Source organism: Dermacentor silvarum, chromosome 8 (genome assembly GCF_013339745.2).
Source record: "Dermacentor silvarum isolate Dsil-2018 chromosome 8, BIME_Dsil_1.4, whole genome shotgun sequence".
In the NCBI taxonomy this organism is placed as follows: domain Eukaryota; kingdom Metazoa; phylum Arthropoda; class Arachnida; order Ixodida; family Ixodidae; genus Dermacentor; species Dermacentor silvarum.
In genome coordinates this window covers 81,906,593-81,924,637 of record NC_051161.1, presented here as the reverse complement: position 1 = coordinate 81,924,637, position 18,045 = coordinate 81,906,593, and the positions used below count along the sequence as shown (strand labels likewise).

The 18,045-nt window shown below is 45.9% G+C and overlaps 1 protein-coding gene across 3 annotated transcripts in view; it reads left to right on the top strand.

Moving 5' to 3' along the window:
• Positions 1–18,045, top strand: part of LOC119461488 (procathepsin L) — a 392,372-nt gene that overhangs the window by 362,332 nt on the left and 11,995 nt on the right. For 2 of the 3 annotated variants that reach the window (XM_049673126.1, XM_049673125.1), the window contains exons 2-5: positions 2,585–2,700; positions 5,305–5,447; positions 8,625–8,822; positions 10,301–10,492. In XM_049673126.1, coding sequence (XP_049529083.1) covers positions 2,598–2,700; positions 5,305–5,447; positions 8,625–8,822; positions 10,301–10,492 — 636 coding nt within the window. In that variant the 5' untranslated portion in view covers positions 2,585–2,597. Of the gene's footprint in view, positions 1–1,523; positions 1,674–2,584; positions 2,701–5,304; positions 5,448–8,624; positions 8,823–10,300; positions 10,493–18,045 lie in introns of those variants that run through there. The other variant, XM_037722823.2, reaches the window with a different exon arrangement.

The window sequence follows — 18,045 nt, the reverse complement described above, 5'->3', positions numbered from 1 at the left end:
ATCCTGCGCGAGCGCGGCCTAACCGGCACCTGAAGGGAAGCGGCGGAAATGTATACCGGAGATTTCGACCACCTGGGGTCTTTAACGTGCACCTAAATCTAAGTAAACGGGCCTCGAGCGTTTTCGCCATCATCTAAAATGCGGCTGCCGCATTCGTTGCTTCATTTGTTGCGCATTTGTTGCTTCAGAATGCGGCCGCCACATTCTCGCCCAAAACTTCACAGAGTGTCAAAGCCTTGACAAACACCGTGACAGTTTTTTCCATATGCAGACATGATTCGCTGCAAATTACCAACCCAAACGGAAGCGCCCAGGAATGAAATTGTGATAGTAGCACCGGTTTCATGAATTATGTCAGCGCGAAGCGACGAGAACAAAAGGTGGGTAAGTGGGGGGGGGGGGGTATTTCGGGGGGGGGGGGGGTTGAACTCCCCCCCCCCCCCCCCCCCTCCTGGCTACGCCCCTGTCAGCAGCGCTTCACGTGGTCGTTGAATTCCACGGCGCTTGAAGGAGGGGCGCATACATACGTCTTCCCGAAGCCAACTCGGGTGCATTCTGCGGACTGAAAGGGACGATCGCCATCTCGTTCCAGTAATTGTCACGCCCAAATATAAACTTGTCGACTGTAGTCCATTCTTCCCGGCGACACGATCTCAATAAGTCTTTCCCATATGGGCGAGACATTGACTTCAGCGTTCTACCATGCCCTACGCTACACAATGGTCACACCTTGTACAAATCCTAGCTGGCAGGCCAGCAAGCGCCTCGCCACTTCCAAATACGCAAGGCATGATTCACGCATCACGTTTACGCATTGGCGTTTGCAGATAGCGAGTCATAACAGTGTCTACAATGCTTCTTTGACAGAGAAATTAGATGAAAGCGCTGGCTGGGTCGCCAACACAGCACATTGTCATGATCCTGCAAGTAACACACAAATAACCTAAGTAATGAGTACAAGCTAGAGTACTAGTTACTGGCTCACAGACGTAATTGTAAGTTACCAAGTTACAACAGTAATTTGGTTACGGTAACTTAAGTAGAGCATTCAAGTTACGTTATAAGCTTGCCTCAGACCAAGCAGCTATCAGCCCACCGCTTTTGCCAAGTCCTTTCCACTGTCTTGCGTCTCATCTGCAGCCCGACACGACGCGCTGTGCATGTCAGTGCAGCCCCACCGGCCCTGCGCGTTGCTGCAACTGCAGATACGGAGATGCCGCGCGCCATAAGCGCGTGGTCGATGCTTAACGAGAAAGCCAAGAAGGACGTCGGCCTTCCGCAAGCCCGCGTTTCTTCTGCACGCTTACACGCGCGCCGGGAGGAAATGGAGAAAAATTATCTACAAAACACCACAACAGCGAGTCAAGAAAGGGGCGAGGACGACAACGAAAACGACCCGACCCGATCGCGCGTGGAGAGGGTGACTCGAGGAGAAAGAGAATCTCCCCACCGCCACTCCCCATCCTCTCTTGACCGCCCTGACTCATAGACCTCCAGGCAACTCACGTGACCCCCACGGAGAGGGGAAAGAGAAGGCAACGGCAGTGTCACGTGGTTCTGAACGCCACTGAAAAGAAAGTGCTGCGCTCGCCTCTCCCGATAAGAGGGGCCCCTCAGCAGTCGCAGTAGAATTGTCGTTGGGGTTGGTTCATTAGCTTGTCCGGCTTCCACACGTAAGTACTCGGCATGTTTTTCTTCCTCGTTGCCTTCGGCTTAACCCGTCCGGGCGCGTGACGCGCTACGCAACTCTAGGACACGGCTGACATCGCCAGCCTTTTTGTTGCAAACAACAGGCGCTGCCGGAAGAGGAGCGCTTTCCAAGCAAATTTAATGCGTAGCATGATTAGGAATGTCCCTTTCATTACTTCGTTTTATGCGTAGGGGATGACTGTAAAACCAGCAAGAGAGACACCCGAACAACGAATCCCATACAAAACTCGGGCGACCTTGTTAAATACGCCTACGTCGTCTTGGCCTTGTCAATAACTCGTCTCTTTCCGACCTCGGACGTTGTGGTGAAAATCAACGAACACTGAAGCTCAAGGGGGTTTTCAACAATAAAGTTTTTCTGTCTGTCAGCAACCTTGAAAAGTTTTCAGACTTCAAAGCCTGGCGCTGCAGCGAAGCCGTGCGTTACGTCATCCACCCGCACAGCTGTTTTGTCACATGGCATTTCTCTTTGTTTTACTATTCGCACGCTCGCCGGTGTAGAAAGGGCGGTATTTTTCGAACTCCGTAGACAAAGGAGGCATTGCCATGGTCGCTATAGTGGTAATGTGCAGAGCGCTAATCCAAGTAGCGGCAGGCTAATGAAAAATACGTCGCAACACGTGGTTGCAACATTGGACTGGGGCAGTACGTGTCGATGTTCTAGCTGCTATGTTGTTGTTACATGCGATTATATAATTTCATACTCTATCGCTTGAAGCTAAATGACAGCTGAGTGTTTGACCGCTAAATACGCATGGACCTGATTTATGGAGAAATTGTGTCTAAATACATAGTTAGGCCGCACCGATACATTCGTGCGCGCGTCTGCCTACAGGTCTCGCGAAATTACATTAATGCGTGCATTATTTTCCAGGTTCCTTAGAAAAATGCGGGGGTACATCGTTTTGTGCTCCTTGTTCGTCACTGCTGCCGCACTTACGCATCAAGAACTCATTGGCGCAGAATGGTCAGCATTCAAGGCATTGCACGGTAAGAAAGCTGTACGTTTTGCTGCAGGTCAAACAAACGAGTGGCTACGTTCCTTGCGCAGTAAAAACCATAAAGCATATTCAGGCTAGTCAACAGGATGTGAATGTAAATGCTGGTGAAGGGGTTAAGTGCCTTTTTTTTGCAAGAAAGCCAAATAGAACCACGAAATGAAAAAGGCTGCGCACGAGACATTCTGCCATGTTTTTTTTTTTTTTTTCCTGACAAACATGTTATCTAGCTCTTGTGCAATATGTACTGCCATGTGGCATTAATGTGATGCCGCTAATCTCAATTTCATGTGGAAATGTTGGCACTTATACGTGGCAGCACCCTGGAGCTTCTGATGCTTGAAAGGTTGAACTGGCTGTGAGATAAGACACGAACTTGAGACTCCCCGAGCTTTAGTTTATCTTATGTTCTGGTGTGTTTGCGTGTGGTGTAGGATTTCGTAGACGCTCCTGCCTAGTGCATGCTAAGGGGACCCCTAAGTTGTGTGACGGGAGCACACAACTTTTTCTTTTTTTTTAAATTTTAATTGAATAGTGTGGTGCTATTCATTACACGTTTTTGACTACTTCTCAGTATTCTGAAGGGTGACGTGCCTTATGTGAAAAGCGTGGCTTGTTTTGTTGAGTGAAGTCAAATTTGAGCTCAGTCACAAGCTGCTCCTAGAATTGCAGAGTCCAGTGCTTCTGAAAATATTTAATGCTTTGACTTGCTGAAAATATAAATAAAGCACAGTGGTGCAACTGTTTCCTACTCCATTTTTGTACATGATCTTTTCAAGTTCAGTGAATAAACAGTAGTGAGAAGAATAGGAATCGTAGCGTTTAGATTTTGGCTTGCACTTTATGCTCAGAGTAATAGCACCTCTACTAGGAACCGCCGAAAACAAATATGTCGTCAAGAACAACTCTTATTAACAGCTAGAGTAAGCACGTTTGAAAATTCACTTTCAAGCAGCATGCAGAAAGTTCAGGCACCACCTGTGCTTCAAAATGCAGAGCCTACCACAGACGGTGGGCATGAGTTGCATTACAATACTCTCTTGATTCTTTAGTCCCTGAATCTGTCACATATTTTCATCTCTCATAATCAGATTGTGGTTTCGGCACGTAAAACCCCATAATTTAATAATAATAATAATAATCTTTTCATCACTAAAGATGGCGAAATTGATAGTTTGACAACATCTCTCATCTGGTCGTGTGGCAAATTCATGTCGGGAGAAAAAGAAAGGTCGCCGACAGAAAGGTGTCGATAAGTATAAGACGTTTAGGCTTCCACACGGAAGCCTTGATCACGTACACTAACCGCTCAAAAACAGCGAGCTGAAGTATGGTTTAGTACCCAACCTAGGCATCTTGTGTACGTAGGTGGAATTGTTGCAATTTAGTGTTTTTTTCTGTAGTCTGGATAGCAAGAGACTCAAGAAACTGCTGTGAAATCCGGTTTCTTTTCTTGGCGATAATGGAAGCCTTGTCCCTCTTACACGAATTGAGGCTGCCACATGCTCTACAGGTGCATTTGGAGCGGCATTTTTTGTTTGTTTGTTTGTTTTGACGTCATACATATGCCGTTTCAAGTGTTTTTAGAAGTTGCCGCTTCTGCTGATGTAAACATCGCTGCAGTTCGTGCAGGGTATTCTGTATACAATGCCTGGAAACTTTTCCATCTTCAGCCTGTCCAGAAAAAAAAAAAGCTGAATCACAATGGCAATCTTCCACCTGCACACGCAAGATGCCTAGGTCGGCTAATAAAATGTACTTAATCTCGCCATTTTTGAGCAGTTACTGTTTGGGAACGAGGCTTCTGTACGAAAGCCAAAATGTCTTGTACATTTTAACAACACCTTTTTAGTTGCTGTACTTTCTTTTTCACCTGACATGAATCATTAAGGAAAGAACACTATCAACACTGGTTCACGTTCAGAGTGGTTTATGCACAACATTTGCGAAAGGAAGGTTTGACTTTCAATTTCTCTGCTAAAGGTCAACCTTTCCCCCTAAAATGATTGCAAATAGTGCATCGAAAATACTTCTGTAAGTGTCTTGTCAATTAGCTTTGCTTGTTAGCATTCATTCAAAAACATTGTGCATGGTAAATGATCTGCCTGTTCTAGTGTTTTTTTCTTTTTTTTTTTCTTAAGCGTCACACCACTTTTCAGGCTTCCTTTAAGAAAACTTGCTGGTCCTTCATTTGCCGTGCTATATCTAGCCATTCTACTTGTGTGTCATGCAGTGTTGCCATTTTTATTTTTTTATTTCTGGGCTTTTATGTGCCAAAACCAGTTCTGAATATGAGGCACGCCATAGTGGAGGGCTCTGGAATAATTTTGACCACCTGGGGTTCTGTGCACTACAACGCAAGCACACAGGTGTTTTTACATTTCGCCTCCATTGAAATGCGGCCGTGGCGGCCGGGATTCGATCCCGCAACCTAATCCATGACATGTCACCATTGCCAATGTTGTCACATGGTAATGCTGGCTTGTGACAGGGATTCAGGGCCTCTGTAAAGCCGAAGCATGGCTTTGATAAACTTGAATTAAAACTGCATTCAAGTTGACATCATTTTCCATGTGCATGCCATGATCGTGTGCAGGGAAGGACTATGATTCTGACACAGAAGAATACTACAGGCTGAAGATCTACATGGAAAACAGGATGAAGATTGCACGGCACAATGAGAAGTATGCCAAAAACCAGGTCTCGTACAAGCTTGCGATGAACGAATTCGGAGACTTGGTAAGCTTGCACTGGTGTTTGGGTGGGGTCTTGGGAAAGCAGTGCTGCAGTCTAGGTCTAGTTAGTTGCACAATACAATTCAATCTTAACCTAATTAGTATTCAAACCAACACAGCACGAACATGTCATCCACTTCACAAGGAAAAAAATGCTTGATGAAATGCATTAGGTAGACCTGTATTGGTAAAATATTATTGCCGATGCCTTCATGTCAAAACTCTGCTGCAATCAATTGCAAATCCAAATTTAGTGTGCCCCTTAAAGGGGCCTTGAAACACTTTTGAACGTAGTAAAAAAATGTTGCCAATCTGTCGTAGAGGCTGCTGTGAACATGTGTTATGCCAAATATTGCTGCACTGCATGCAGCAGGGAATTTACAATCTACTAATTTACAAACCGCGAAAGATCGTTGGCTCTCACTTCCACAATGCCGTCATGCAACGTCATCGAAAGCAGCTGGACCCACCAACACTATTGGCTGATTTCGTGATTGTGCGAGCATTCTCAGTAATACATAATTGCGAGTTAAATAAGTGAAAGATATACGACGTATATGTCTGCGATCTCAAAAAGACAGAAAATTAATTTAATCTTTGCACTGCACGTGGCCTTCAAGATGGCAGCGGCCTGCTGTGTAGCGTCGGTCTACTACGGCGACCACAGGGTGCTGTAACGAACCCTTTCACTTCCATGGCACTAAACTTTTGGCTGCAACTTTACCCTCTTATCGGTGCAATAACTCCACTTATAGTTGAAGGATTCAAAAGATTATTGCGGCTTCAGATTCATGAGAAGACATCCTTTAATAGCGAGGCCATTCTATATATATATGTGATTAGTTAGAAAAGTGTTTCAGGGCCCCTATAACATTGCACCATGATGCTGTATATTTTAACTGTTTAGCTTTATCTCAGGCGTTTCTTACTGAAGTACTTATGAAATAGAGAAATGCTCAACTCAGGCAATCGCTGAACTGACCTGAATGAAAGTTGTAACATATAAAGTGAAGTTTTAGTTTTAGCGACGTTTCAGAACTAATTTCATATTTAGGCCCTCAAACCTATTTACAAAAAATTGACCTGATGTGTACTCAGTAGTACTTTAATCTTTGACATTTCTGACTTTTCATTTCTTGTGCTAAATGAAGGTCTTCGATCTCGAAATCCTAGAGTACTGGCAGACTTGAAGGCAGGCTAAATAATTCTCTATTAATAGGTTTTTTATGAACCAGTTTTAAGCTTGTTTCCCGGAAAGTGACTGTCGTGGTGTCACGATTTAGAAGGTTGTTACATGGGAGCAGAGCATTGTAACCCTTTAGAACTCGCTCTGGCTTGCTCGATCATCTGCTATGGTACAACTGTGCAGACAACCTCTCAAGCTTACCAGTATTTTTTCTAGGGTTTCTAGGGTACAAAAAATGAAAAGCAGAAATTGTCACATCAGTACTCTAATGTCTAAAGCAGTGTCTGTTCTTCCAGCAGAAACCAACACTGCCTTGTTTCTTCTGCTTATTTCAAATCGAATGTCTCCTGAATGAAATAAAACTTGTTAACCTTTTTCTCGTGGCAAATTCTGGTAATTGTTTCGGAAGAGCTAACCAAATCCATGATTTGCCCTTGGATCATACTTGGATTCAAATTGAAAAATACAGTATAGCCCACTTATAACGTAACCGTGTATAGTGCAGAACTGACTACAACGCGGCCTTTTCCGACTCCCGTTTACCCTCCCATAGAACTCCATGTATACGCATACCGCTTACAGTGGAGCCGCGTGAGACAAAATACCAGTTATAATGTGGCTTCCGCGGAAAAATCTCGCCGACAAGGGCGGCAGGGAGCACGCTTCTCAACAAGGTGCTTGCTCCGGGCCGGGGTATGCATTATTCAATGCAATCAAACTCTCATTAATTCCGACGTATTTGGCCGCACATCGGTTAAATTCGGACTACTTTCGTAGCTCCGTGAGCGAGGAGCGCCGCAAGTGTGCAACGTAAAAGAGCAAGAACGGCGCTAGCGGCCAACCGAAACAAAGCGGCGGAGTCCACATCGCCACAGCCATCAGTTGAAATCGTACGTGAATGACAGCAACGCCGGAACGCTTCGAGATTATTTGTGTCTTTAAAGCCTGTATTCTTGCGTTTACCGCTGCGCATAACACCGCGTTGGCCGCAGGCTTTCGTAACTGCGTAGTCGTCATCCACGATCGCGTCGATAGTGGCCGCTGTTTTCTCTGCAATGGTTGCGGCGAACAGTAGTTTCGTTTTTACTCAGTACGCGCGTCGGCCGCGTGCCTAAAAAACCACGTAGTCGCCATCGATGATATCATAGATAGCGACAGCGGTTTCGACTGCCCCCCCCCCCCCCCCCCGGGTGTTGCAGCGAATGGACTCGGTGCGTGCGTCGGGCGCGTGCCTTCAGCACCGCATAGTCGCCGTTCGTAATTGCGTCGATAGCGGACACGGTTTTTTCCGCAGCTGTTGCGGCAAACAGTTGTTTCATTTTGACCCGGTGCAAAGCTGTCGAGCTTGAAGAGCACCGGCTACATCATGATTATGTTTTTGGCAGCTCACTGGCGAAAACATCACGAAATGCACGCGATAGTACAAAGCGTGTCTACATGCTTGGCCTACATGTTTTGCATACGTGCAGGGCTTGAAAATCGTTGTTTTGGTTATAGTGCATTACCGCTTATAGTGCAGATATTCACGACTCCGGCGACTTACGTTATAAGCGGTCTACACTGTGTTCAAATCTGCCAGAGAAAAACAAACATACCTGTCTGCAGGATCAAAGTGTAGGTTGTCACACACAGCTAGTGGAATATTCAAGGAAATCTACACTGAAAACTAGACACAGACAGAGAACACATCCAAAAGGACGAGTGCCACCTGTCCTGTCGCATGTGCTCTCTGTTTGCATCGTAGATTTCCTTGAATATCACACACCCACTTGCTCAAAACAAGATTCTACTAGAGCTAGCAGAAGTGTTGCTATAAGCTGTGTATTGTCTGGCCAAATCTATGCCTCAATCAGAGAGAGAGAGATTCATTAGACATGCAGTGAGTTTATCCTAAATGTGCACTATAAAATGGGAGCCTGCTCCAGATAGGCAACTGGTATTCACCCTTATATTTTCAAACTTCGGTTCTCAGCATTCTTGCTCTCGTTTTTCCAGCTGCACCACGAGTTTGTCAGCACGCGCAACGGCTTCAAGCGCAACTACCGGGACACTCCACGTGAGGGCAGCTTCTTTCTTGAGCCTGAGGGGGTCGAGGATGTCCACCTGCCCAAGGCAATTGACTGGAGGAAGAAAGGTGCCGTGACCCCCATCAAGAACCAGGGACAGTGTGGGTCTTGCTGGGCCTTCAGCACTGTGAGTATCTGCTGTGTGCTGTGCACGGCATACCCTCCTAGATGTACCACACTGTGAACTATATGAGGGTACTACTAGTCAAACCTCAATATAATAAACACAGGTATAGCAAAGTCAGTCTAAAATATGGTTGGGCATGCTCTACTTAAGTGATATAACGAAACCAAAAATGCAAGATTTGAGCCAATATTGGTTACAGCAAAGTGAATATATATTTGTTTGCTTGACAGCTCAATACAGTCATTGACAGATTTTCCGGATGCCCGATTTTTCGGACATCTCCGATAATTCGGACGCCTTCGCGGCACCGTTACTTGGATGCTCTGAAATTTTGGATTACTCCGAAATTTTGGATGCGAAAAACCTTTGTTGTTTGATTTTCCGAATTTTTTGCCATGACCGTAGGTCCGAAACGGCACTTAATCGTAGCCACCACCGCCGCCATGTTGATTATGTCACCTCCTCGAATCGGCGCTCTCGCACACAGATCCGCTGGCAGCCGTAGTCACCACCGCAGCAGCACTAGGCCTAGCTGCTTCGACTTTCACTACCAAGCTTCTTTCTGTTCAGTGCCGTGTTTTTCATTGAAACAATTTGCTGCTGATAGCAACGGCGCTGACTCCGCCTTTGAATCCTCGCCATTGTCTTGGAAACTTGGAAAGCCGGAGCGTTGCATAATGCCGGTTGCCGAAAGTCAACTTCTCTTCAATACAACAGTGTATGCAGTGATGCATACGTCAAGTATTGCAGTGAAGCATGCTAAGAGTGGGAAGGGGCAATTGTCACGGGACACTGTATTCCTTAATTATGCATGTGTGCACCCACCGTCTCCTATCACATTACGAGCACTGATACGCCTAATAAGTGTACTGGCAGTCTTTCAGAGCTATTTCGGACATGTCAGTGGCGATTTGAGTCCTTGGGGGCAGTAAAAGGCACGCATTAGTTTTTTCGGACGTTGACTGTATATTTATTTGGTATACAATGTCAAATACTCGGCAAGAGCACCTTAAAATGATCTCTCGACCAGCGGCTTGGTTTGGCTGGCCCGCAGTTGGCAAGTGATTGTGGTAATCACACCGATAGCAGAGTTGTGTATAGTGACGACGCAAAGTGTGCATATGTGATTTAGTGTTATTCCTGAGCCCCATATTGGCACGATAAGCCGCTGATGGGCCATCGAAATCCTCGTGAGGCCCTTTACTGTCCTTTCATAGGCATCATGGTTGTGTTTATTTCGTATTGACCTAATTGCTAAAATATGAAACAAATTTACCCATATCAAATCAATGTATGCTTATAACGAATATCAAATGTGTAATGGAAGTATTTTCATATTGGACGTGACTTTGTTATGATGTGGTTTGGCTGTAATTGGAGATCACTGGGGAGAGCTTTGTTTTGCAGTGGGCATAGGCTGATTGATGGTTGTGTCTTGCTCAGTATTGTTTTTTCTCATTCTTTTCGTGTTCAACCAGACGGGATCCCTGGAGGGCCAGCACTTCCGCAAGACTGGCAAGCTTGTTTCGCTCAGCGAGCAGAACCTGGTTGACTGCTCCACGAGCTTTGGCAACAATGGCTGTGAGGGTGGTCTCATGGACAATGCTTTCAAGTATATCAAGGCCAACAAGGGCATCGACACAGAGATGATCTACCCATACAATGGCACGGTAAGCACAGGATTCAGTGTGGGGGGCTGTGTGTGTGTGGACTGCAACTGCATGGTGGTGGTTAAGCCCCAGACCCAACACCACTCTCAACAGTTGTATACAACCGAAAAGGCAGACCACCATGTACAACATAAAAAGAGCTTCAAGTTGAACTTATAACTTGTGCCACTGACACAAAAGTTGCTGACCGATTTTTAGACATGGAAGGCACCATGATAATGTTGAACAATTGTGCACTTCCATGTTGTCAGTATGAAAAACTCGGTTCGGTATGTTTGCCTGCACCGCAATATCTACTTGAAATACCGTGACAGTAATCTATTGTACTCAGCCAGGGCAGATGATGCATACTACAAACTTAGCTGAGCATTGGTGGCATTAATTCACTTCGGAACTTCTTGCCCGCGCATGAGATTTCACTGTTCCGACCAGTGTTCCAACTTGTAAGCGTACTAATTAACTTATAAATCTTAAGCACTAGCTTAAGCCACTTGGTTGCCCACTGATCTGCACAGCACTTTCAGTCAATGAGTGAAATGTGGCCCAGTTGTCAATGGCGACTATTTGTACGAACACAGGCGTTGCACCCTTTCCACGATGTTTTGCCAGCTAGCAGACACAGAGTGTTTGTCATTACACCTTTGACTAGTGGTTCTTCGCTGCCTGCCGCCGCTGGCTTGGCAAATATTGTGTTGCTAGACATGAAAGAGGAAAATAAACTAGGCTGTAAAAAGTGTCCACGACAAGAAGGCTATAATCGCCACACAGCAGACGACGAAGGGGCGACTGGAGGAAAAATGAAAGAGAAGTGGGCGTCAAGAAGAAAGATTGGCAGAATAGGAATCAACTCATGCTTGTCTTTTACAAGCTGTCTTTTACAATAACAAAGGAAGTGACTGTTACCATTTTGACAGCGTCTGATCTGGCGTTATCGGTAAAGATGGCCTACATTGTTTTCTAAAGGAGCCAAAAACTGAGCTTGGCTAGTTCCAAGAACTTTTACTGTGCCACTACCTCCCATATACAGTCGCCGACTGATAGATCGGACTCCGATAATTCGGACAGCTTTGCGGCTCTGCCAATGGCCCTTTAGACTTAATGTGTAAAGATGACCAATTTTTCCGACAGCCGCTAGCTCTACATTCGATTATCTGGACTCCGTCCGTGACTGTAGAGTTCGCGGATTCTGCTGCCATTATCTCCTCTGGCAACCTCGATGAGACATGAAGTATGGCCTCAGAGATACGAGACATCAAGTATCGCCTCAGAGATTACACATGACATGTTAATCCCTGAGGCCTTGTCTCGGTTGCAGCATTACACCTCAGATTAAATTAGAAATGCTGATCTTGGAGGCTTTGCTTGAATTGTGAGGTCGCATCAATATCGCGATCATCACATCCTATTCCGTCATCCCAGCGCAAGGCCCGCTCTCGCCATTCTGTTTGTTGCATTCCAGACAGCGCTTTGCTGGCTCCGAGGAGTCTTGCTCGTGAAGTTATCGACAGGCTGCGTCAAATGGCACCAACGGTCCCCTCGCAGTCCTGACTCCGAATGAGTCTTGAGTTGCAGTCTGAATGACCCAGACTCCGCAACTGAAGAGCCTGAACTGTCACCTACCACAACGAGCTCAAATGCGGTCATCATTGATGACCTGCTAGGCTGCGGTGTGCTGATTCCTGCTGCCGTTACATTTTAAGACTTTGCAGATGTTGACAGCACGGTGTTGTGTGCCGAACATAACGATGACGAAATAATTGAGCAAGTTCGCCCACCATCAAGCAGCGACTCTAACTCGGATGATGATGTGTCATGCGGATCTGACTCGAGCCTTTGCAGTCCTTGCATCAGCGTACAGCGACAACAGAAAACTGGCAGAAATATAGGCGTACTTGGTTGCACGTAAGCAGAAGTGTATGCAGCAACGAATCTTGCTGCAAACATTCGTTGTTTTTTTCGGATATTCGATAGTTCGGACTTATTTAACGTTCCCCGTGAAGTTTGAATTATCGGTCGTTGACTGTACAAGAAAATACTTTGACATCCATGATGAACCGGCACTAGGGTTCCAGCGCAAAATTAAAGAAATTCATGTTTGGCCCCAATTTTTTCATGTAATTCAACCTCTTGATAATTATTTAGTGTTTCTCTTTAGTGTCCCTTTAAGTTGCTTCTTCGTTGTACCATAGGACATCTACAACTTTCTTCATCACCGTGCCAGTTCCATCACACTGCATTCCTTTAATGGCAGCTTTGTTGGGAAAGAAAGCTGCTGCTGCCTAGTAGTAGTACTACAGTTAAACCTGCTTATAACGAACCTCCATATAACGAATTCCTGGATATAACGAAGTTTTTGTATTCCCCGCCGTGACTCCTTAGAAGCACATGTATTTGAGACCTCTATGTATTGAAGTGGCAACGGGAGACCCCCTCGATATAACGAATTTTCCCCGCCGACAACCTAGAGATTTCGCCCCAAATTTTGTCATTTTTGCGCGAGCAGCAACTGGAAGCACCTTCTCCGCCGCGACGGAATGCGAAGCGGCGGCGGCGCGCTTGGCGCGCTCGAATTCACAGCGCGAGAGCGAGCCCACGTGTGCGTGCGAGTGTGCGCGAGGAGGGCCTGCATCCCTCGACCTGGCGATCTTGCCGCCGCAGGCTTGACCTTTCCCCCTCCCTTCATTCAAACCTGACCCCGCAGCTTGCTGCAGCTAGCCCAGCCCGCCAAGCCGGCACTCTCCTTTTCCTGTTGATGTTGCCGAAGGAAAAAAAAAAGTCTTTTTTTTTTAACGCGCTGGCAGCACCACTCTTTGATTACTGCGTAAGTCTCTGCGCTTCACTTAACGAACTTGACATTAGGTGACACTATACGACGCCATCGTGTCGCTCGCTCTACGTTTCCGACGCCTCGCACTTGTGCGAAACGACACGCGTCCACGCATCCAGTACCTGGTGCGACATTTGAAGGATGAGTGCTTCAACGAAGAAACGCGAGATATTGACTTTGTCTGCAGTTCGCTTTGAAGATAAGCCCACGCGGGCGCACACTTTTTCCACATTGCAGATCGCTTTCAAGATACGGTGGCCGCCGCCAAAGTAAACGCCTCAATTTCTCGCCTCCCCCGCCGTGCCTAGTGCTAAAGCGCGCTTCCCCCCTTCTCCCTCGCGCGCGCGAGATTGAGTCGGCTGAATCCCCTGCAAGCTTTCACTTGCACACACAGCGTACGGCGCGCACCGACAATGTCGCCATGTTTCGACTTTACACGGAACCTCAAAGCGACGGCCACGGGGACTACACAAATCCACTTCACAATAAAATGTGCTTCTGCGCGGTTACTACTCCGACGGCGACAGCGAATTTGCACCCCTTACCAGCAGCTTCTCCGCGTTACCGGGAACCTATCTCGAAGGCCATGTTTTTTGCCCGGCAATCGGCAGAAAATACGTCATGGTGGCCATGTTGTAAGTTCAGTATCGCTGGCGACTGTCGTCCGGGCATCGCAACTCGAGAATCGAACGTCTGCGAACATGTGATTTTGTCGATTTTGTGCCTGTGCGTGTAGAACAAGAAAAATAGTACACACTAACCGTTTGGTGGGCAATGAGCGACTACGGCTTAAGCGGTCAGCCAATACATGGGGTTGAATGGGGGCTGGGTGGGGGAATTTCGCGATTACGTTTAAACTGCAATTATGCGTTATGTGGGTACGTATTAATGAGGTTTGACTGTACTATCCTTACTTCGTATAGCTGTCTGCTAATTTGCTGTCGCAATCGCAAAGACCTTCACCTTTTGGGTGATACTGGGACATTTTTGTTCATCGCAACTACAGTGTATTGGGAGTAAATCTTGAGCGATAGTACATACGGTAAGCGTTTCTTTTTCGAATTTTCATGCCAAACCTGCATATAACGAAATCCTCTTTATAACGAAGTTTTTCGGGAATTTGTCAATTTCATTATATCCAGCTTTAACTGTAGTAGACCAGTTTCACGTCATTCAAGAGCGCATGCTCAGCGACTCTGTTGGCACCATGATGACAGTAGTGCTCGGCACTTTCCCACTGTGCTTAGGTTCAAGGAACGTTGAAGGGGACAATGCCTGTGCAAAACCTTCCAGTGAATGTTAGGGGACAGTTGGAGGGTGCTCAACCTCACCCCTAATTGTAGAATCTTTTTATTCTCACCTTTCGGCCTTATCTCCTTTGGGGTAAGCAGTTTTGTCATGGCACAAACACAACACGCTTCTTGCCATAGTTGTACTTTAGCCCGCTAATGACTACTCTACTGGCATGCTTTGCGGCAGCGGTGGCATAGTGAAACTTGTTAAATCAATAAATTGGCAGCCAAGCCTCAGGGTTTGATTCCACATCAACCAAGATGTTTATTTCGAATTGGTTAAACCGCATTCAGTAAATAGAAAATAACATCTCAGTGCAAGCAGTGACACAGGCGATTATAGCTGAATGGCAACTGGCTGAATGCCACAAATGCTGAATGTCACAAATGCTTATAGCTGAATGTCACAAATGTTGACATTGAATTGTAGGGTTGTGCGAATATTCAAAACAAATAGTGTCCTATTCGTTTTGGTCTTTGAATCAAATAGTCAGTATTCGTAAATGTGAATATTTTTGGAAAACCTTTTAGAATATTTCAAAACAGCAACTGTGGCCAATTAAACATAAAATTGGAGCAGAAGTATGGTAAATTTTCACCCCCACAGGCATAGTAGTAGTGACTAAAACATGAGAACTTGCGTAGTATAGCAGGCTATGTCGCTTAGGTAGCCATAATTTACAGGCTATATATAGATCATTTGTACTGTTCGTGCGATTTCTGTGCATGCGAAGAAACTACTTGTTTGCTCCTAATGCTCTATTTGTGCTTTTAATTAACAATGCTTCATAAGGTACGATGTACATTGCTGACTAAGAGTACTAGGATGCAAACATCATTTTATATTAATTGTGATAATGGCTGTTCATTATTCAAGAACTATTCAATGTTCGATTTGCTTCTGGCACTATTCGATTCAGTCCCAAAAATCACTATTCGCACACCCCCTAGTGGATTGTCATATTTGTGGCATAGCTGTTTCCACTGAGGCAGTGTTTGAACATGTCGGCGCTCGTTGCCACATGCTGGTTGAGTCACACTTCAAGAGCCCTAAGCAGAAAGACATTGGAGACTGCCTCGAGCAATAAAAAATATTTGAATTCATTCATTTTGCTGCTCTTTGTTAATTCATGCTTTTGGATAATTAGAACAAATCTTCCCACAAGGTTCAAATTAACAGGAGTTGGCTACTAGTTTCTGATATACAGTAGAACCTCGGTGATACGAATCTTGCGGAGTCACGTGAAATATTATCACTAGGGATGGGCAAATAGTGATTTTGAGGTTCGAAGCGAATAGTTATTTGCTCGAATAATTTCAAATCGAATAGTTCGAATAGTACATATCACATATTATGGTAAAACTTAGTTAATTCGAATTTCACGGGATGGAAAAAAAATGTCCGAATTAACCGAATGCCGAATTATCAGGCTATCCAGAAAACAATAAGCAAATGCTTACTGTGTTAACACACTTTTATTAGTGGAATGGATGAGCAAATTATTTTGCTATTTTGTACAAAAGCAGGGCGGAAGCTGCAATTCTTGTCATCTCGTGACTGATTGGCTCTCGCACCGGCGATCGAGGCCTTGCGACTTCCTTCGCAGCATGGCTGCGGCGCGCGCCATCATTTTTGACACGCTTTGCACTACCACGCGCACATCCCGATTATTTTTTCGCCAGTGAGCTGATTGCCAACTGATCGCACGTCTATCGCGATGTAGCCGGTGCTCTTCATCCTCGACAACTTTGCACCGAGTCAAACCAAAGCAACTGTTTGACACAACCGCTGCAGAGAAAACCACAGCCGCTATCGACGCGATTATGAACAGTGACTTTGCGGTGCTTAAGGCATGCGGCCGACACACGCACCTAGTCAGAATGAAACTACTGTTCGCTGCAACAAGTGCAGACGAAATCGCGGTCGCTATCTATATGTGATCATGGATAGCAACTACGAAGCTTTTTGGGCACGCGGCCGACACGCGTATTGAGCCAGAACGAAACTACTTTTTGCCGCAACCGCTGCGGAAGAAACCACGGCCACTATCAATGCAATCATGAATGGCGACTATGAAATCCCACGGCCAACACATTGCTTTGGGTGGCGGCAAACGCAATAAAGGCACAAATATGCACGAAGCGTTCCTCTGTTGCTGTCATTCACGCACTATTTCCACTGATGACTATAGATGCGGACTCTGCCGCCTCGTTTCGGTTGGACGCTAGCGCCGTTTCAGCCTTTTGCGTCGCACATTTCTGGCTCTTTAATGGAAAAATGTATAGCCTTCGAGATTTACGATTGATGTATGGCAGCCATGACGTTAAGCATAGCCTCCGAGACGTGTTTTTGTACCGGCCCTCCGTGGCTTCTGGCTGCCTATTCGGGCGCACCGAATAATTCCAAAATATAGAATACCTGAATTCGATTCAAAGCGAGTAACGAATAGAGAATAATTCGATTGAATATTCGACAATACCGAATATTTGCCCATCCCTATCACCCAAAATTTGTATCATCAAAACATACACAAAATCAAGAAAAAATGAATTTATCTTTAGCAGAAAATATTTCTAATAGTGGAACCCCGTTGATACGGTTCCTCGCTGCTGCGTTTTCCCGGCTGCTACGTTGCGTTTTTGTGGTCACGCCCTCAATCTCACATTTACTTCCATGCATTAAGATCCCCTTGATACGCCCCCAATCTGTAATTTTCCTGCATCTTATGTTGAGTTTACATGTGGCGGTCATGTAAAATTAGCGGTGCAGCCAGCTTGTACGTTGCAACAAGCGACCGGCACATTTCCGATATGGCACGGCTGCGCCGGCGCCGTATCATATGGTCGTACCTTGAAAGCGATCTGTGACATCCAGTGAGATGGGTTCGTGTTTACTTGTGTGCGTGTGACACCGTGCTTGTTAGTTAGTAAGCGAATGTTTACAAGCTTATCCGGCCGATAAAACTACTATCCTTACTTCGTACAGCTGTCTACTAATTTGCTATCGCAATCGTTGCCTCGCCTTGCGGCCAAAACTTTTCTTTTTTTTCTCAGTACCTTGAAAAGCGTATCAGTGGGGTTCTACTATCCGTGTGCGTTTTCTTCTTGCCCAAATCGTCAACGATCGCCTTCTGGAAGGCGTAGAAGTGCGCGCGCGTGATCTCGCGAATGTTTTTGCACTCCACTGAATGCCTCAACACGTCAAGTGCAGTGAGCGTTTTGGCCGTCGTGGTTGCTGCCGCTGTCTTCATTGCTGCAGCAGTCCTTGTCTTCTTTCTCGCTGGTCAAAGCATCAGCTAGGCTGTGATGTGGTCCGGTCCACTCGACGTGGGGATCAATGAGAGATTGCGTAGCCGGTTTCCTGGCGACTATGGATCCCGCTCGAGCACGAGGTCGCGGGACCTCGTGCTCATCCTGGCCACGGTGGCCGCATT